The sequence below is a fragment of the Abrus precatorius genome, unplaced genomic scaffold, assembly GCF_003935025.1.
Source record: "Abrus precatorius isolate BTA unplaced genomic scaffold, Abrus_2018 Scaffold1, whole genome shotgun sequence".
Classification (NCBI taxonomy): domain Eukaryota; kingdom Viridiplantae; phylum Streptophyta; class Magnoliopsida; order Fabales; family Fabaceae; genus Abrus; species Abrus precatorius.
Genome location: NW_020874291.1, coordinates 1,201,506 through 1,222,375, shown reverse-complemented (window position 1 = coordinate 1,222,375; position 20,870 = coordinate 1,201,506). Strand labels below are relative to the sequence as shown.

The 20,870-nt window shown below is 27.1% G+C and overlaps 2 protein-coding genes across 9 annotated transcripts; one reads left to right on the top strand and one right to left on the bottom strand.

The window, feature by feature from the left end:
- Positions 1–5,007: 5,007 nt before the first annotated feature.
- LOC113856643 (oxygen-evolving enhancer protein 2, chloroplastic-like) lies at positions 5,008–8,133 on the bottom strand. Of its 4 annotated transcripts, none has more exons than XM_027488577.1 (5): positions 7,789–8,133; positions 6,547–6,779; positions 6,317–6,367; positions 5,665–5,971; positions 5,008–5,353 (listed from the first exon to the last, which is right to left on the bottom strand). In XM_027488577.1, exons 1-4 carry the CDS (start codon positions 8,024–8,026, stop codon positions 5,711–5,713), a joined length of 783 nt encoding a protein of 260 aa, XP_027344378.1. In that variant the 5' UTR covers positions 8,027–8,133; the 3' UTR covers positions 5,008–5,353; positions 5,665–5,710. The 4 variants fall into 4 exon arrangements, with proteins under 4 accessions (XP_027344378.1, XP_027344370.1, XP_027344396.1 ...); XM_027488595.1 differs by lacking the exon at positions 5,008–5,353 and having other exon boundaries at positions 5,578–5,971; positions 7,789–7,868; positions 7,952–8,069; XM_027488569.1 differs by lacking the exon at positions 5,008–5,353 and having other exon boundaries at positions 5,393–5,971; positions 7,789–8,125.
- Positions 8,134–12,617: 4,484 nt separating this feature from the next.
- Positions 12,618–19,830, top strand: LOC113856659 (reticulon-like protein B8). Of its 5 annotated transcripts, XM_027488629.1 has the most exons (7): positions 12,806–12,850; positions 16,216–16,279; positions 16,524–16,711; positions 16,804–16,984; positions 17,096–17,237; positions 18,169–18,238; positions 19,244–19,830. In XM_027488629.1, the coding sequence occupies exons 3-7, from the start codon at positions 16,537–16,539 to the stop codon at positions 19,411–19,413; spliced, it is 738 nt and encodes a 245-aa protein (XP_027344430.1). In that variant the 5' UTR covers positions 12,806–12,850; positions 16,216–16,279; positions 16,524–16,536; the 3' UTR covers positions 19,414–19,830. The 5 variants fall into 5 exon arrangements, 4 of the variants coding, with proteins under 4 accessions (XP_027344421.1, XP_027344413.1, XP_027344406.1 ...); XM_027488620.1 differs by lacking the exon at positions 16,216–16,279 and having other exon boundaries at positions 12,618–12,850; positions 16,532–16,711; XM_027488612.1 differs by lacking the exon at positions 16,216–16,279 and having other exon boundaries at positions 12,662–12,850; positions 16,527–16,711.
- Positions 19,831–20,870: the final 1,040 nt, after the last annotated feature.

Below are 20,870 nucleotides of genomic sequence, written 5' to 3'. Positions count from 1 at the left end.
AAGTGAAGGAACCTAATTAATGGTAATGGATAATATAATGCGTGATTAAGATGCAATTCTTTGCCATTAGCGTTTATATAAGAGATGAGGATTGAAAACTATTTTTCTTTTTCTTTTTGTTTTACAATAGAAATTTGAATTGTTTTGTAATTTATTATATATTTTGTCATATTGGAAACTATATAAATGTATGCTTAAGATTAGAAAAAATTATCTTCCCTTCTTTTTCTTATGAGCGTTACACTTATGTTAGGATTAGGAAAAAATTTCTTCCCCTTCCTTATTGTAAACTAAGCATGTTATTAGTTTCTTTCATCTTTCACTCTTTGTTAAAAATTTATATTTATAACATCAATTTATGTCCTAAATTATATTTATTAAAGTGATTCAAATTTAATGTGAAACAAAAAAGAGTTTAATACAATATTATAAATGAATTATATTTGTTTACATATGGTGAAATTAAAAGATTAAGAAAGAAATAAAGGAAAATTTAATATTTTCTTAAGTTTAGAGGGAGGCAAAAAAGAGAAGAGGAGAGATTTTTTTATGGGTTTTACTATAAAAAGAAAGTCCCAAGAGTATGAAAAATGAAGGAAATGGAAAGGAAGGGAGGAGAGACCATCGAAGTAGAAAATAATTTTTATATTTTTGTTTTTTGATATAAAAATTAAATTTTATTAAGAAAAATAAAAATAAAATTTTTTAAAATTAATTTTAATTTTTATGAATATTTTTTATACAACTTAATTAGTTCTTTCTACAATTTGTTTTACTCATCCAAACAAGCTGGAAAGAATTTTCTTTCTTAATATTTGAACTTATCTAAACATTAAATGTTTTTTATTTTATTTCCACTCTATTTGTCATCCTCTTATTTCTTTTTTCTCTATTTTACTTTGCATCCAAACAAAACATAACTCTAAAGGCTAACTAAAGGAGTAATATTATACAAGTTTTAAATAAAATATTTTTATCATATTTCTTATTAATTCAACACTTCTCATACCTATTAGTTGCCATGTTGTATTTTGGGATGTTGCAACCTAATTGTTGTTGCTTAATTTCCATGGTATGATATGCTACCTTCCTTAAGATGGGTTTTTCTCCTTAATAAAATTAATCTAGTATAAAATATTGTTTAGTATCTTATATTAGAAATCGTTGCTTATTTGAGATGTTAGCTACAATAATGATAGTTTCTACTAGGATATGGTTGTTTAAGAATTTTTTGGTTTTTAAGAAAATGGCATGGGAGATGCTCTTTCGTATATAGTATTTCTTAACGACTTGTAGCAACCCAAAATGCTTAGTAAAAAAGAGACATGGGGACCAAGGAGGTGGGCATGTTCTTAAAAGCTAAAATAAAAATCAAGAGTCCTTGTATTTACTCCAACCAACTGCTACATATAAATAAATTTGGGGCAAAAAAGGCCACATAAATAACACACATTTTTAAAATGAAAATTTTATAATTAAAAGTAATTTGAAAATAAAAATAAAAAATGTTTTCTCAAACCAAATTTTTTTTCCTTTTCTTAATCGATCAAAGTAAAAATAGATTTTTTTTCCTCATGCCTAGGACAAAATATATGAATTAAACAAAAAGCTTAAGATAAAAAAGACTTTGTTATAAAATTAATGTAAAATTATAATAAAAAAAGATAGAAAGAACAAAATTAAAAAGAAAGAAAGAATTTTAATTTTATTTTAGACATTCTTGATGCAAATGACATGTCATATTTATAGACTTAAATTTACAACTCAAAAGTTTCATTTCTTAAAGTGTGAATTAAATAAATGATTACAATATTTTAGGTTTCAAGTAAATTAAAGCTAAAAAATAACATTTACTCATAATAATTCATAACACTTTTTCTTGGATATCTATTATTTGAGAATGTTCTTCATAAAACCTTACTAGGAACAACTCTATGGAATAAAAACTCAGCGAAAGAAAAAAAGTCAATTAGCCTTTAATACGCTATTAAATACTGTCTTATTAAAACCCGCTCGCCATCTTAACCAAGACCCACCTAATCAGATAGATGACTCAGACGAAAATGGGTCATGTTATATCAATATCAGTTTGCTTTAGTTTGAAGTTTTTTTTTATCAGAAACCAACCGAATCCAATCAGTGTCCACCTTTAGTTACAAGTTGATAAATGTTTTCTCAAACCAAATTTTTTTTCCTTTTCTTAATCGATCAAAGTAAAAATAGATTTTTTTTCCTCATGCCTAGGACAAAATATATGAATTAAACAAAAAGCTTAAGATAAAAAAGACTTTGTTATAAAATTAATGTAAAATTATAATAAAAAAAGATAGAAAGAACAAAATTAAAAAGAAAGAAAGAATTTTAATTTTATTTTAGACATTCTTGATGCAAATGACATGTCATATTTATAGACTTAAATTTACAACTCAAAAGTTTCATTTCTTAAAGTGTGAATTAAATAAATGATTACAATATTTTAGGTTTCAAGTAAATTAAAGCTAAAAAATAACATTTACTCATAATAATTCATAACACTTTTTCTTGGATATCTATTATTTGAGAATGTTCTTCATAAAACCTTACTAGGAACAACTCTATGGAATAAAAACTCAGCGAAAGAAAAAAAGTCAATTAGCCTTTAATACGCTATTAAATACTGTCTTATTAAAACCCGCTCGCCATCTTAACCAAGACCCACCTAATCAGATAGATGACTCAGACGAAAATGGGTCATGTTATATCAATATCAGTTTGCTTTAGTTTGAAGTTTTTTTTTATCAGAAACCAACCGAATCCAATCAGTGTCCACCTTTAGTTACAAGTTGATAAATGTTTTCTCAAACCAAATTTTTTTTCCTTTTCTTAATCGATCAAAGTAAAAATAGATTTTTTTTCCTCATGCCTAGGACAAAATATATGAATTAAACAAAAAGCTTAAGATAAAAAAGACTTTGTTATAAAATTAATGTAAAATTATAATAAAAAAAGATAGAAAGAACAAAATTAAAAAGAAAGAAAGAATTTTAATTTTATTTTAGACATTCTTGATGCAAATGAGATGTCATATTTATAGACTTAAATTTACAACTCAAAAGTTTCATTTCTTAAAGTGTGAATTAAATAAATGATTACAATATTTTAGGTTTCAAGTAAATTAAAGCTAAAAAATAACATTTACTCATAATAATTCATAACACTTTTTCTTGGATATCTATTATTTGAGAATGTTCTTCATAAAACCTTACTAGGAACAACTCTATGGAATAAAAACTCAGCGAAAGAAAAAAAGTCAATTAGCCTTTAATACGCTATTAAATACTGTCTTATTAAAACCCGCTCGCCATCTTAACCAAGACCCACCTAATCAGATAGATGACTCAGACGAAAATGGGTCATGTTATATCAATATCAGTTTGCTTTAGTTTGAAGTTTTTTTTTATCAGAAACCAACCGAATCCAATCAGTGTCCACCTTTAGTTACAAGTTGATAACAAATTATCTAGTTGACGCATCAATTAAAAACATAAAATATCTTAATAGTTCACATTATAGTTGTATTGTTTCATAAATATTATATTGTATATGTTCAAAAAATGTGAGATATTCACTTCCAATTTTAACTAATGAAGGTCAAGTAATTAATTTTCCTTAAGAACAAGTAACACATGAGAAAATATTATATTATTAAAGAATCTGTTAACTTTTCAATGCATGTCCATATGAATTTTTAATTATTTTTCATATCTTGATTGATCCAAGATAGCCTAACAGTTCATGCAAATAAAATAATTATTATAATTTGTAAAATTTTTAATATTTACAATAACATGTGTTATAATATTTATATATGTGTAGTACAAAATAGAAGAAAATTAAGGTAATTTTTCTAACACATTTTTATTTAAGATGAATTTTATGATATAAATGTGTTGTAATTTTCCTTCATTTATTGTTAAAATATGATATTCAATTTGTGGATATCCTTGAAACTTAATGACTTTCTATAAGACTCAGTGGAATATAATACACCAACAATATATAATTTTATTTCACTAGACAATAATATATTAGTCCTACTATAGCCTTCAATAATTTTTGTACTATTAGATATGGTGTTAACATTGACCTTTTGCATTACTAAATGAAAGAAATATTTCTTATCATTAAGAATTGTATGAGTTGTTGCATTATCAACAAAATATGTGTCTTTATTGTTGGTGCTTACCAAAAAAAATTCATTTTTTATTATAAAAATAAATAAATAAAAAAATTTAGATAGTCAAAGAATGATTAAAAATTAAAATTAATTTATTTAAAATGATTATATTAATAATTTAATTAAATTTTAACATCTAATACTCATGATAAGTAATTTTTTTTGTAATGTCAAGTTTCACAAATTTAAAATTTGTAAGATTTGACATATTCAATATTATCATAAAAATATAAAAACAAGTTATATATTATTTAAATATTATGATGATCAAAAGAAAAAAATTATATATACATAAAAATAAAATTAAACATTTAATTAATAAATAAAAATATTAAAGATCAAATATTATATTATATACTAGATAATAATTCAATGCTAGCAAATTTTAAATTACTAATAAAATTTTTTGTGGACACAAGTTTGTAAGTATAGTAATTTAAATTAAAATATATAAGTAATGATATTTTTCCATAAAAAATAAAAATTAAATAATATCATACTTTTTTCCTAAAAACATAAAATTTCTTGCATAAATGTGTATTATAGCCTTGTATTGATAAAATATTATAAAATTAATATAAAATTATAATAGACAAATAAGAAAATAAAAAAAATAATCTAAATTTTATTTCATATATTGTCAACACAAATAAAATATTTTATTTATAAACTTAAATCTACGATTCAAAATTTCATATTTTTAATATCTTTAAGTACGAATTAAATAAATGACTGTAATATCTTAAATTATAAAAAATATAAAAAAAGTAAAAAATAAACACTTATTCATAATAATTCGTAACAAATTTTTATTTTTTGAGTCAAAAGTATTAATTCTTTTCTTTATTATACGCTCTCATGTTTAAGATTGAAAATCTAAAACTTAAACTTAATGTTAGATTTAGTTATGTGTACACCAGACTAAGAAAAATAGACTCTAATATCATGTCATGAAGAGTTATTCAAATCTAATTCAATCCAAAAACTAGTAAAAGTCTTAAATGAAATAATTTGATCATATTGCTAATTAATATATGAGATCTTAATCTTGCTTCTCATACCATACTTGCTTCTCTCGTATCAGCTGCCAAGGTTGTATTTTGTGGTTGTGCAACCTAATTACTGCCGCTCAATTTCCTGGAAATGATATGCTACATTGCTTGAGATAGGTTTTACCCAACTATAAATTTAGTCTATTATAATAATAAAAAATTATTATAAAATAGCAAGCAATTTGTACAACTACCCTTGAACCTTTATTTGAGTAAATAGTGCTTTTTAATGGCTTGTAGCAAATGCTTATTCAAAAAGCAAAGAGGGGGACAAGGGAAGTGGGCATGCCCTTATAAGCCAAGAAAAATTAAGACCAAGTTCTTACTCCAACCAACTGCCTCAAATAATGAAACTTGGGGACAAAAAGGAGCCATATAATTAAGATACAAACACACCTTCAAGATGATCATTTACATGCTCAATAACCCTCCCACTAAGTTCTTAGGCAACACTGAAAGAACTTGCTGTGCTCTCCACAAATCTTCTTGCTCCCTTAAACCACCTCTTGTCTCCAGCTTGAGCCTTGCAAATGTATAGTTTTCCATCTTTTACAGTTGCTATAACTAGCTGGTGCTTGCCACCTTCATCTCCATCAGCTGTCCTTGTCAACACAGAAAAATTGTAGTACTGTTTCCCTTCAATGACTGGTGTTGAACTTTCTAAGATGTTTGCTGTTGCTACAACATTTGTATCAAAACCACCCTGAGATATTTAAGTTCACAAGAAGTTAGCATATGCAAGAATTTGGTACCTTCTCAATGGTTAAACTCAAAATTATAGAATCTTTCAGAAAATGAAAATTTTGGGTAAAAGTTATTATGATTCATTTTGTATTTTTTGCTAAGATTGTTAATAAGAAAACACAAAAAAAACTAGCTGTTTTAAAAGAAATAAAAATATAATTAATACATACTCTTTTAATTTATGTACTTAATCAGTACCTTAAGGGAACTTGTTAGAAGGTGGCGAAAGAAGAAAAAAAAAGAAAACAATAGTAAGCTTGAAAATGTATGTCATAATGCTATTCATAAATTATTAATTAATTACCTCAGCATCAGTTTGGCCAAAGAAGGCTTGTTTTCCAAACAAATAATCCACCTGCAAAAAGGAAATACCAAATCTTGAATGTTCAGCTAGCAATTATCTTTAAAATTCTTAGACATTATTCAATTGAATTTCGGAATTGCTTCACTCAAAACTTGTACTCTTACACTGGTTTATTTTATTAGTCTTCCTTATTAATTATAAAACAAGCTACTAAATATAGAAAAGTTTACCTGAGATAGGAACTGCTCAGGTGAACCATAGTCAGCGATGGACTTCTTATCAGTGGCAGTGACCATTACAGAAACATTGCTGGTTGAATCAAAGTTATCCTCATATCTAAGAACCTGACCTGGGTACTCAACCTCTTTGCTTGGATTCCACTTTGAGGGAATTGACAGTTTGAATCCATCTCCATTATATGGCGAGAAATCCGTGTTTGCCTTTGGCTTTCCAAACACATTGGCTGCAAGCAAAAATGATAATTATTATTATTTTTTTTTTCTGGAGTTTTCCAAGTACTTGAAAATATTTGGATAGAAACTATTCTTTGGCCTTCTCTTAACAGTATAAACTTTTGAGATAGTTGGTTCGTTTACATAATATGAGAGATAAAAAATACTCTAATCCTCACCAACAACTCTTTCAATTATAAAAAATACTTTTTCTGATTCTTTCAAGCCACTCTTGACATACTATCTAGACCTATGCGAATTTCTTGATTTTGTCCTATGATCACTCAATTTCTTTTTTATTTAAACTCTACCATGCAAAGAATAGACAATGCTCAAAAACCAGAAGTAAATTGCACACTTTCCCCACTACAAAATAGCATTTCAATTAAAAGCAAAGGTATTACAGTTATTAATTGGTTTCTCCAAGAAGTTTCATGTCACCAAGGAAAGTGTGATTTCCATAAAAAATCAAAACACCGGGTTCCTCACTGATAATCTTGCTCAACCAAGGTTTCAAATTGCAGTCCTTAACTTAAAAGAGGAATGTCATTAGCACTCTTTTTGACACATTCTCTGTAGTTGGCCAATTTTGAAAAAAAGAAAAAGAAAAAGTGATCGATATAGGTACTTTAGTTTTTTTTGAAAATAAAGAGTCTCACTAACCATTTTCCTATTTAAGGAATCAATAAATATTTATTATTTCTTAAGAATCATTTTGGAGTGCATTAAAATCATCGAAGTAAGCACATTTTTATATTTTTCAACAAAATATTTCTATTTTTTATTCTTTAACCATTTCCCTTAACATTTCTCAAAAAACAAATTGAAAAAACATTTTTAAATAGTGAGTTATTAACATTTTAAATATATAGTGCATGTTTAGTTTAACTTATTTAAAAAGTAATTATTATTATTTTCAGCCTTTTGAAAGCATTTAAAAGAAAAAACAATGAGATCTTCAAAATTAAGCTGAACCAAAAATTCAATGGTCATCAGAAGAGGTGCAAAAATGCAAAATACCAGCTTCACCATAGGCTGCATCAGCTGGTGACACCTTTGAGCCAACAGCAGCAGCACCAATGAGTACTGTGAGGGCTAATCTTCGAGAAACAAAGGTGGCATCATTCTCTTGGACAACATGTTTCTGTGCTTTGCAAACAATGTGGTTTGTCTTGGTGCTCACCACTTGGCGCTGTGATGAACTTCTAATTGGTGTAGTGAAGGCATGTTGGTGCAAGAAACATTGGGTAGAGGCCATTTTGTGTGTGGGAATTCTTAACAGTTTCCTTGGCCTGTGAATCAGATTCTATGGTATAGTTGGCAAAATGTGTGTGGACTTAGATGTGGGGTGTGTGATGTGGCATTGAAAATGTGGCTGATAGTGGATATTGCATTTGTAAGTGAATGATTGGTAACATTTTGGATTGAATTTCTGATGTTGGATAAGAGACTTGGGGCTCTTATTGCTTCTACGTGGCACCATGCATATATGCTTCCTTAGACAATATTTATGACTTATTTTTTAGGTACTGTTTACTATTTCCATTTTCTTAATCATGCAGTTGAAGTCATGTATTAAGAAATTAAAAATTAAGAAATATTATTTTAAAATTATAAGCAATATTTCATATATATTTTAAATAATAATTTAAAATACTTAACTTAACAAGTTGTATTAAATACTAAAAAATTATTGTGTATAATAGTTTTATTCGTAATTATCTTTGACGAAAGATATATGTAATTTTAAAAAATTAGAAAAATATATACTTAATAGTTTTCAAAAAATAAAATGTGGGTTAAAAATTTTAATTAATTAAAATTGAAAATTTATTTTAATGAAAATTTTATATTTAATATTAGTATATATTAACAAAAGAAAATATATTCGAGGGTACAGTCAACCCTTGTGTTAAGGACTCGAATATGTTGAAACATGCACCCATGCCCACATAAATACATACATCAATGTTTTCAAAATTAAATTGAATTGAGTTTTCATTGGTTCAATTTAAATAAAACACAACCGGACATGATTTAATAATTAATAATAAATTGTGAATATTATAAATACATGTGGAAGATGAAAAAAAATATAAATTTTGAAAAAATTAAAAGGAATATTGTTTTTCTGATAATAAAATTAAAATATAGTTGTTTAAAATTTATTAAACTAGTTTTGGGATTATTTTTATATCTGTAAATATTTCAATGTTAATTGAAAAGTTTTGATTATGGATTGACATAAGTTAAGAAGCTAAAAGTTTCTTTAATTTAGTAACTAGTTAAAGAGAAAAATATTAATTTAATTTAATTTAGAGTTTTATATCACATTAATGTTGTAAAATGAGGAAAATATATTATATATTATAATAAGAAAACAAAACATACACCAAAGATCTCATCTTTATAAGTGAGAGTTATAATTAATACTTTAATAGTAATTTATTTAAATTTTATATAAAATAAAACTTAATGCAATACTACAAATAATAATAATTTTAGTTTTCATTAAAATCAACATTTCATTGTAAAAATAATTAGGAATCGAATCCGTCTGATCTAAGGGAAAACTAGTAATATATATATATATACACACACAAATACTAGTGAATCTTTTTGTGCATTGTAGGGTATTAGGGTATTAATTAAAAATATATTGTTTTATTATTTTTAAAAAATAAAGTTTAAAATTCTATTATATTAAATATGATTCATTGAAAGAGATATTTTTAAAATTTATAAAAAATAAAATTTAAAATTGATATTAATATTAATATTAATATTTTAAAACTAAATTCTAAATGCAAAAAAGTCATGTGATATAACAATAAAGGATTAATAATATTTTTATTTAAAAGATATGACTTAGAATTTATATATATAGAAGTAGATTGCTTTTAATATCTAAATTAATTTTGTTTAGGTGAAATAAAAAAAAATAATGAGAAAGAAATAAGAGGAAGAGAAGAAATATTGTAAAAATAGAGTAGAAAATATTTTATGTTTAGATATATTAAAATTAAAAAAATTAATTTTACTTGTTTGAACGAATAAGAAAAAGTATAAATAAATTTAATTATACTAAAAATAATTTTGTGAATAATCAAAAGTCGAAACAAATACACGTCGAAGCTATACTTTGCATATATTTAGAGATCCAAGCTACTGTAAGAGCAATGAAAAAATAAGAACACATGCACACATCAAAGCCACATACACAAAAATCAAATAGTGCCTTTAATCCCTTATATAATTAGAACAATGAAAACTTTTTTAGATCTTTTGAGAACTTTGATTCTCAATTAGAGAACTACAATGTTACATAACTTTGATATCATGTAACATTGGAGTTCTACTACTCTAAATCATATTTAACTCCTTTCCTCAATTGATTTTACTTATCATCTGAATATATCTAACTATAGTTGTTGGAAGTTGATTAGTTTACACAATATTAATATTATGTCTGTTTCTATTATTTTCATTCTTCATTCAAAGATGTTTTAAGGACTTATTTAATGGTTAGTATAAGATATCATAGTTGAACAAGAGCATGATAATTTTTTATTATATTTAATGTTTGATGTAGAGATGATAAAACAAAGGATATGATAGAAATATAAATGACAAAATTACTCTTTTATCTGCATTTACTAAATTTTATTTTTTCACTCCATATAAATTATTTATTTTTAATTTATAAAAAATGTAAAAATAATTTAATATATTTTAAATTTTTAATATATTTTAAAAATATATAAAAATAGAGAAAAAATATAATAGAATAAATTAATAATATTTTGAGAAAAACAGTTACTATTCTTTCTTTTGTCTTTTAATCAAACTATATTCTCAGTAAGTATCAAGTAACAGATAAATTAATTATATTTTTGTACCTCACTAAACATTTAATTTAATATATTATCTTATTTTATGTATATTTATTTTGACCACCAATGAAGTCCTAAGATTAAAAGAAAAACTGTTAAAAAATATTAAAGATGAGAAAAAAATTATTTTTTACATATATTTTAATACTCAAATTAATGCTTGTAATAATAAATATTATAAGATCTCATCAATCAAACCATCATAAAGTAAAAAGATTTAAAAAAAAAAACTAGTAATACACTTATTTATATAATTTTTTAAATATATTTTTAATTATTAGTTAAAATTAACAAAATTATGTAAGTCTCTTTTTTAAATTAATATTGACCCATTATACTTTTATAATTTTTAACAAATTTTAATTTTTAATATATTTAAAAATATATTACTGAGCATTTCTCCATAACCCACATGCCTAAGATGATAAACAAGATCCTTGACTGATTCTAAGTCACAAATTGAACATAAAATATTAAATACGCAGATCAATTTATATATTTACAATGCAACGAAGACCATTAATCCAAAATTTTCAAAACTCGACAGCAAACATTCCAATTATTAATAAACTTAATTAGACACGTTGTCCATTTATTTTTCTTTTAACCTTTATTTTAATCGCTTAATTAATTCATCAATATCATCATATCTCTAAGTTCATTTTTAATATTATATTTTTAAATTATTATAACGTATCAACCATTCTTGATGTGACATTCTTTATTAACATTTTCTAATTAACTTGATACATCGTTAATTAATAAAAAATTTAAGACTTAATCAGATTACCGTTTAATGTATGTAGGATGGAGTTTTCACACTTTATAAGTTAAATTTATTGAGAGAAAAAAACAAAAACAATTTGCTGCAAGTCAATCTCTGTTAACAACGTAGAAATGTGTTAAAAGTACGTTTTCTAACGTAATTTATTGATTAAACTTGATTAAAATTATAAAAATATATTAAAAATAAGAGAAAGTAATTTTTTTATAATTTTTAATAAAAAATTTAAAATGTATCAGAGAAATTAAGTTAAAAATATGTTGTCATATAAAATAGTTATTAGATGATTTTTGAAATATTGAATGTATTTAATTGATTGAAAGATTAAAACTAATAATTTGGAAAAAAGTTGTAAAAAGAAACGGAAGTACGTAATAAACTTATTTTTTTATTCAAAATATTGGAATATTTATGATTTTATCATTCCCCCTTTTACATTACATTTACTTTATAAGATAGTACTTCATAAGCTTACATGTAAAAATACCATTAAAAAGTTTAATAATACCCTTCTTGTTATTTTAAATATATTTTAACACATTTTTTTAATAAGAATATTTACTTTTTATTCTTTTATTTATCTCTTTAACGAGATCCGTTATTTAAAAGGAAAATAATTGTTATTTTTAAATATATTTTTAACATATTTTTAATAAAAATATTTACTCTTTAGCTCTTTAATTAAGCTTTTTAACTAGACCCATTATTTAAAAGGAAATTAGTTGTTTCATATTCTATTTTAAGATAGAAAAAATGAAAAAAATATAAAATAAGTATAAAAATTTATATTTTTTTAATCTAAATACGTTTTAGTTGCATCTTATTTTAAGTACCTTTTAAATAAAGAATTTAATTAAAATAGATAAATAGTATAACTTTTTTATATATTGTCATCTAATTATATTATAAAGAATAATTTTTTAGGATATTTAAATTAATAATTTGTTAACTTCAATATTTAAAATTGAATTTTAGAATTAATAAATAAAAAATTTATTAGACTTTATTTTTAATATAATGAATATTTTATACAAAAATATTTTTTTTAAATATTTAAATCAGTCCTTGTAATTAAAATTAACAAAAATTTAAAATTTATATTTATTAATGAATTAACAGGGTAGAGATTTTTATGCTTACGTATAAAAATTAAAATTTTCAACCAAAAGGTTGAACACTTTTCAGTTTTTAGTAGTTTCTAGTAAATTTAGAATCCAAATCAAAATCAGCATTAAGTACATAGAAGAAGAAACAGATGATAGTTGTGATTGGTAGTTGACTAGTTGGTCATTTATTAAGCTTTTGCACGTTCTTTGTTGGTCTTTGGATAAACTTGTGATTCCATAGCACATTTCCTCATCATTCTCTCTCTTTGCTTTGCTTCAATCGCCCTCTGCTGACTCTGGTTAGTGAATTTCATTTCCTTATATGATGCTGAATTTCGTTTGTTCTATGATGCAATTGATTTGATGTTTCTTGTTGTTTTGATTTTGTGTATCTCTTTTGCTTCATGGGTTTAATTTATCTATGGTGGTTTTTATTAGAGATTAGTTAGGATTGTTAATAGTTAATTAATTCCATAGGCTATATAAGCTCCCTATCTCCTCTTGTAAATCAATTTTTTCATTCATTCACATTAATACAACTTTACCTTTCTTCCATTTAGTTTCTGTTATTTTCTCTGGGCCATGTTTCTTGACAGTTTTCGTTTGTGACTTTCACTTTGTGGGAAGGTAGTGGAAAGAATTTTTTAACGTGGAAGATGGAAGGATTTGTAAGTGATAGACGGGCCATGAAATTTGATTTCCTTTTTTATTGTTAGTAAATCTTCAAATCACTCGTCCAAATTGTATGAATGGCAATTTTAGTCCTTAAAATTTTAAAACTAAAAATAAACTTTTTGTATAAAGTTAGGGCTAATAAGATTTTAATATCTTAGAACTCACTAGGAGATTTTAATACAGTAAGGGATTTTCATTCACAAATATTTGACTCATAATCTAAGGACTAATCTGGGAGTTTACTTTTTTAATCTATGTCATGATATGTTAAAAGCTCTCAATATTTGCGAATGAAAAGAAAAAAAAATTCTGCGATGCCCCCTTTTACTTTTTTGTTTTCCCAATTGTAACTTTTCAAGATTTTGTTTCTGCTATCTGTGATATTGGCTTATCAACCTTTGTTCTGGCTTATCAACCTTTCTGCTATCTGTGATACACGGAAATGTTTGTGTGTGTGTGTGTGTACACACTTACAATTTGACATTTTGGTATTGTTGATCTGCTAAAGTGTTTTCCATGGTGCAAGCTCTTTTCTGATTTTTGTTTTCTAATGGTAGTGTAATTATAATTTAATTATAATCTATCTCATTATACCTTTGGGTAAAATTGATTTTCCTTAATAGGATTTGTTGTTTCAGAATCTTGCCTACTGCAATAGCAATTAATAGTTCAAGCGGGATGTGATTATAATAGTAATGCTAGCAACGTACTCTTTGTAACACACCTCCCATTATTGGTTAAAATTTATTGAAAACTACAAAAATCATGTGGGTCTCACTCTCCTAAATTAATGTTTCTTTCTCATACTCTTTTAGTTTTCAATGAATTTTAACCAACAATGAAGAGTGTGTTGCTAGCATTCCTCGTGATTATAATAGTGCTAAAGTTTATTTGCTTTTATGAAACTAGACTTTCTACTGAGTAAACATTCTACTGGGGCTAGATCTTTTGGATCCGTATTCTGTCAATTTTTTATACTGTACATATATCTTTATGGCAAATTTTCTGAAGTTATATGCTTAGACAATCTCAGATAACTTGGATAGATTTGTTTGCCAATTTTTTCAAAGCATCTATAATCTATGCTTTATGTTGGTAAAGTGATGAGGTTGACATTTGAAGTCTCAATCCTTTTGATACTTTTACTGCTGCACATCTATTTATATGTACTTTTTAGGCCAATTAACTCAATTATCCTGTGCCATTAATGTGGAAAGTTGAAGGTATAATATGATGTAGCTTACTACTTTATTGAGGCTATCAATGATTTTTGGTTAGGTAACTAGGATTCATGCAGTCATTTGTTTTTTATAGTGCCTAAGTAATTTTAACTTTCTTTTTCAATACAGTTATTTTGACCTCTTATGCTTTGTACTGTTTAGTTCATCCCCTTGCTCAGTTGTAAAAGTAGAGACTGAAGGTCACAATGAGATCAATACATATGGGAAAACCAGTTAGAAGTAATTGTATCCCTTAGATCAACTGTTCATTCATATATAATTGTATCACTAATGTACACTGGTACTTGAGAACTTTATATTTTTGAGTGATGGTGACACATGACACATCTTTTGTATGTGGCTTTCAAACTGGAAAGAACCTTGGGAGAATCATACTAAAAAGCTAGCTATTATAGTTTGAGAGGCCAAGGCTTTATGAATCTCACACTAGAATCACATACTTCTAATGTGGGATGGGACTCAAGTCTCATCTTGTAATTGGATCCTAACATCATATCACACTTTGCAGCCTTGGCAGTTGGCTGTGCACTAGCTCCTTTGATTAGTCCTAGGCAAACACTACAATGTTGGCACATCATCACCATTATCCTCGGCTCTGATAAGAACCGTAGGAGAACATACCACTAAAGTTATTAGGTTGTAGTTGAAGAGTTTAGAGCCTTATAAACCCCACACTAAAATCTTACACTTTTAATGTGGGACTCAAATTCCATACCTTGCAATTGGATAGCCATTAGCCAGTGTACATGTACAGTTATACTTGTAAAAGTGTTTGCCAAATGTTAATGTGTAAACAATCGACTGATGGTTACCATCTACCACTTTATCAACCATCTGGTTTAAAAGATAAGTTATTAGGATATGGAGGCAATTATCTCTTCAAATGACACAGGAAACTGTGTTTCTTCTAGTGGGGCAGCTTTAGGGATGAGAAGCCTGCCTCAAGCTATTACTTTGCCAATTTCTTCCCAGTTTCATTCATCCTTGTATTTTTCTTTCTAGTGATATCATCTACCCCTTTTTCTATGGGGGACAAGGACAACCTGTAGGAATGGTTATGCAACATTTATCAAGGGTTGTTCTGTATACCTTGATAATGAATTAAGCAGAGAATGTAAATCACACTGGATTACAGTAATATACTGCTCCATCCGATCCTTTTCTCAGAACCTTTCAACTAAATCATACATATTAAGAAAAAATGTTGCAAGTAGTTAATGTATTGATTTTTGAAAAATTAATTACAATTTTCTAACCCGTAGTGAAGTTAAAGTCAAACTTTATTACTACATCAGTTATTAGGATGTTAGAAAGATTCAATAATGAATGGAAAATATGTGAAAAAATAATAAATGATCATAGAACTTTGTAAATGGTCTTATATTCCGGACCAGCAAAAACCTCTAAAAGATTCTTATAAAAAGAACCAAAGGGAAGACAATAGTACACTAGTATAGATCTTTGCAACTTTTTCTGTATGTATGGTTGATAGTTAAGAATAAAAATTTAACCTTGAGAAATTGTCGACGAAGTGTAGTGGTTCCATTGACTGAGCTTCATAAGATCTATGATTTGAAGTCAAAAGAGTTACTGGCTTTTAGCAGTTCTGTTATGACACAGGCATTCAAACTTTGCTTGGCAGAATGGGGGTTGTACAGATTGAACTACCGGCCAATTGTTTGGTCAAAGAGATGTTGATACCGTGTGTAGAATCAAATCAACCCAATTGCTTATGCTGTTATGTGCAGGCCAAGAAATGACTTGATATCCAACACTAGCTGAGAAATCCAATCGTGTAGTTAAGACTCATAGGTAGTCATTACCAACATAATCGAGTACCATTGATGCAGTGAACTTAATGAATTTAAAATACAGAAAGATTAACTTAATTATTTGGTAGGGATGTTTTGTTTGTGACCTACTGGAATTCTTTGTATTGGATGGTTGTTACAGCAGTCTTAATTTATGAATTTACAATTTGAATATTAGTAATACACCATTGTTTGGTATAAGAGCTATTTTGTACAGTATTTGGTAATGTACTTTTGGTTCTTGTTAGCACAGGAACAATGTCTGATAAAAACACAGCCGAGAAACTTCTTAACAGCCTTGTGGACACATTTGTTGAGAAGCAAAATTCTGTACCATTCATTGAGGAAGAGAGGTCAGACTCAGTGAGTTCCCAGATCAATAGACTGTTTGGACGCCAGAAACCTGTGCACCATATTCTAGGGGGTGGAAAATGTATGATATTTATAAACAATTTACTGTAAAATGTACAGTATTGGCATAAACTAAACCGTATCACTTTTTTTTTGTGCTTTTGAATGCCAAAGCTGCGGATGTCTTGTTATGGAGGAACAAGAAGATTTCTGCTAGTGTTTTAACTGGTGCAACAGTTGCATGGGTGCTTTTTGAATGGCTGAATTATCATTTTCTTACCCTTTTTTGCTTCATTTTGGTTCTTGGCTTGCTTGCACAGTTTCTATGGTCAAATGCTTCTGGTTTCTTTAACAGGTTATTCACACATCCTTACATCTTTTTTTTTTTGTTTGGCCTTAACTTCTGTGAATGTGTCACTCAACTTTACAGCTTTAATTAAGTATAATTTGTTCTTTCTGTTGACAGTTCACCATCTAAAGTACCTCGTGTTGTTCTACCAGAAGAACTCTTTGTGAATATTGCAACTGTGATTGGTGATAAGGTTAACATGGGTTTGAGGTTTCTTCAAGATGTTGCTTGTGGAGGAAACTTGAAGCGGTTTCTTATTGTATGTTCACTTATGCTCATTTTCTTTGATATTGTCATTTATCATTTACAGTCAAGCCTAAACAGGCTTTTCAAGGTGAAATCACACTTTTAGGTTTTGACATTTGTGTTTGTTTCAGTGCTTTTTTTCTCAATCAATTCCTTTTACATTATAGATATTTGTCATGGCAAATGCTTGTTTGACCTTTTCTAATGTGATAGGGTCTATATTGACTTAATGTTGACAACACCACAAAATTCTGTGTGACTCCATTAAAACACCATATTCTATAGACCATCACCATGTTTAGTCTGGTGACTTTCATAGCAGGATCTTCTGTGCCTAATCAGCATAATATAAGTCACTTTAGAGTCGTTTAAGATTGCTTTAATAAAACATGGAAACTAAATTCAGCCAAGGCTTTCCACTGTGGTTTCTCCCTATTTTAAGTCATAAAATTTGTAGGCACAATATATGAAAATAAAGCTATTTAAATATACATTTAGAATTAACAAGAACTCTAATTAAGGGATGCCGTGTAGAAAAAGATAAGTTGCTTGAGGTTGTGGATACATCCAAGTAAACTAAACCTTATGCAGCTGTAGTCTATGAAAGTCATTTCTCTTAAGCTCCATAATTGTAGTGTTGAAACCAAGCAGGGTTGTATGGGAGTGGAAAAAAACTGAAGACCGGTAGAAGGGATGATGGGTACTCTGAATCTCGGGAAAAAAGAATGAAATTTTGATAAATAGGTACATGGATTATTGTTTTAGTTGATTTGGTGTTGTGACAAATTAACAATATGAATGGTTAAGTATCTTGAATTCACAACCATAATGGTGCTTGCTTTTAACCATTTGTGTACCTTAAACAAATTTATATATACATATGCAAAGAAAATTTACATGTAATTTTTCATGGAATTTGTGATGAATGGTCAAAACATCCCCAGGTTGTAGTAGGTTTGTGGGCTGGTGCTGTGATTGGGAGCTGGTGCAATTTTTTGACTGTCATCTATATTGGTGAGACCTGCTTTCTTTGCATCTTTGGATAGATCTACTTTTCTTTTAATTCATATGCTGACCCAAATACTTGCTTATATTAATAAGATTACTGCCTTGTGACCTAGCCATCATGTGTTGTAGTTACAGAAATGCTTTCCTCACAGGGTTAAGGTTGTATCATTTTAGCCTCCCTAGACACCACAATAGGGGAGCCCAGTGCAGTGGTCTATCAGTTTGAAAAATATATTTTCATATTTCAATGAACCCATTGAAATATTTTCTTCTGAAAACATGAACAGTTTAAATTTGGGAAATTTGTAACATTAAAAGTCATCCTTAACTTCCATGATGATTAAAACCTCAATTTTTATGACATCTTGTAGAGATGATTAAAATTTAAAACAGCCAAGCATATACAGTAAAAAGAATCTGCACCATTACTATGTATTAACGTATTGAGATATCTTTTAGGAACTACTACCTCTAGTCCTAAATATAAGACCTTTTGGAGAGTTTGTCATGGTCCTTTTTTCAAGACCTCTAGCAAGTTGTTTCTTGTATTAATTATTCTTACAAAAATACTCTTAGTGGAAACGAAGTAATTAACTAGGTAAAAAGTGAGTAAGACAATGGATTCTAATAATTTTGAGGGTAATTTTAGAAAATTTATTCAAATTGTTGAAAAATTTAAAGCCATTACTGAAATTAACTATCTTAATTCTAGTTTAGTAGTTAAAAGGGTCTTATATTTAGGACAAGAGGTAGTAAGATGCAGGGGTGAGAGTTTTGATGATGACATGGGATGCGTACACAAGTCACACATAGTTAAGTGCTTTCTGATAATTTGCCATCTCAAGAACTGAATCTTAACAAATATTGGCTAGTGTTCATGTCTATTGTTTTGTGGCTCTAGTTTTCTCTAATATTCAATTGGATAACATCTTTTAGAAGTTCTAATGATGTTTTTCCCTTGTAGTTGATTGTATATGTTACTTTATGCTAAAACAATTTTTTTGTCCTAAGGTTTTGTTGCTGCACATACACTCCCAGTTCTCTATGAAAAGTATGAGGATGAGGTTGACAACTTTGTCTACAAGTTCTTTGGTCAGTTACAAAATCAGTATCGAAATCTTGATGCTAGTGTGCTCAGCAGAATTCCCAAGGGTAACTTCAAAGGAAAGAAGCATGACTAGGTTTATCCTTATGATATTAGTTTGTCATTCAATGCCCATCTCTCACACATGGTGGCAGCTTGGAATGGTCCAAGGAAGTAAATTGGGTGAACAAAACATTTGTGCCATATGAATGATAATGAGTGTAGTAAATAAAATAGCATTTATAGTTACTGTTTCTGCTGTTCCTAAATTTGTGATCTTGAAATCTCTTGTAATTGATTGGTCAGGGAGAGAACATTGATGACTGTTGCAAACTTCTGAAGACACTTCAAAGTCAGAGTTGTTAAATGTGTATTTGGACTAGCAGAAACTCATTACATTTCATAAAAACTAGATTAATTTGTTAAAATTGATTAAGTCTTAATGTTAATTTTGTCAGGGTCAAATGTAACAACCAATATTGTTGGCTATATTGTTATTAAGCACTACTCATAACTGGATATCGTTTTGGGTCCTATACATGGGCCTATTACCATGATCCATAATGTCATGGAGATTACTTTTTGCACTACTTATTTTATTAATTATACAATTTTTTAATTTGAAATTTAATTTTTGAAAGTATATTTAATATATTTTGAAAATTGGATTTCAGAAGTCATTTATAAATTATTTTCAGAATTTATTTCTAGAATATTTTTTCTTTCAAAATTTAATATTAGAAGTGATTCACATCAGTTTTATAATTTAATTTCTTGAATATATGAAACATATTTTTGAAAAATAAATTTTGGATGTGACAAAAAATGGTAGTTTAAATAGCAAAAGAAATGGCGCAAAAAAAATGTCATATATGAAAAGGCCAAAAAACTTGTCATACTTTAAGGGAAAGGACCCTACTCTTTTTGGACAATTGCACTTTGTTTGGTATGCATGGAAAGAGAAAGAAGAAATTTACAAAGATGGAAATAGATAAGAAAAAGAATTATATTATTAATACTTTCAAAATTTTCAATAAACAAGATTTTGTTCATTCCTTTAAGAAATGAAGAAAAATCCTTTCCTCACGTCACTATATCTCTCCAATCCTTGTCCCTTTTATTTCTTTTCACTTCTGAGAGGAAGTCATGAGGTAAAATTAAGTTACACTGATTTAAGTTACACTTACTTTTTTATTTTCAATAATTTAATATAGAAAATAATATTTTTTATTTAATTGTTGAATTATAATTATATACTAATATTATTTATGTTAAATTTTGTCAAAATTGAACAACTAGAATTGTGCAATTAAGAAGTCTTTATTTTCACATATTTAAAACATATATATTACGTTAAATTTGATACATATAATTTATATGATTAAAACTTTTAATTTAATGCTTAATTTTAAAAATAAATTATCCAACAAAAATTTATAAAAGTAAGTGTAACTTGTGCGATTGTGGTTTGATCATCTCGTGTATATAATATATATATATAAATTTTGGGCTGATAACAGTATGACGACATCTCATGGAAGGCCTCCTTGTGTG

Excerpts from the sequence above, each read along its gene's own strand:
- LOC113856643 (XM_027488577.1), bottom strand. The coding sequence starts at position 8,026 with ATGGCCTCTACCCAATGTTTCTTGCACCAACATGCCTTCACTACACCA. Across the intron at positions 6,780-7,788 it reads TGCAGCCTATGGTGAAGCTG|CCAATGTGTTTGGAAAGCCA; the intron begins GTATTTTGCATT and ends TTTTGCTTGCAG. Across the intron at positions 5,972-6,316 it reads TTGGCCAAACTGATGCTGAG|GGTGGTTTTGATACAAATGT; the intron begins GTAATTAATTAA and ends TAAATATCTCAG.
- LOC113856659 (XM_027488620.1), top strand. The coding sequence starts at position 16,537 with ATGTCTGATAAAAACACAGCCGAGAAACTTCTTAACAGCCTTGTGGAC. Across the intron at positions 17,238-18,168 it reads ACTTGAAGCGGTTTCTTATT|GTTGTAGTAGGTTTGTGGGC; the intron begins GTATGTTCACTT and ends AAACATCCCCAG. Across the intron at positions 18,239-19,243 it reads TTTGACTGTCATCTATATTG|GTTTTGTTGCTGCACATACA; the intron begins GTGAGACCTGCT and ends TTTTGTCCTAAG.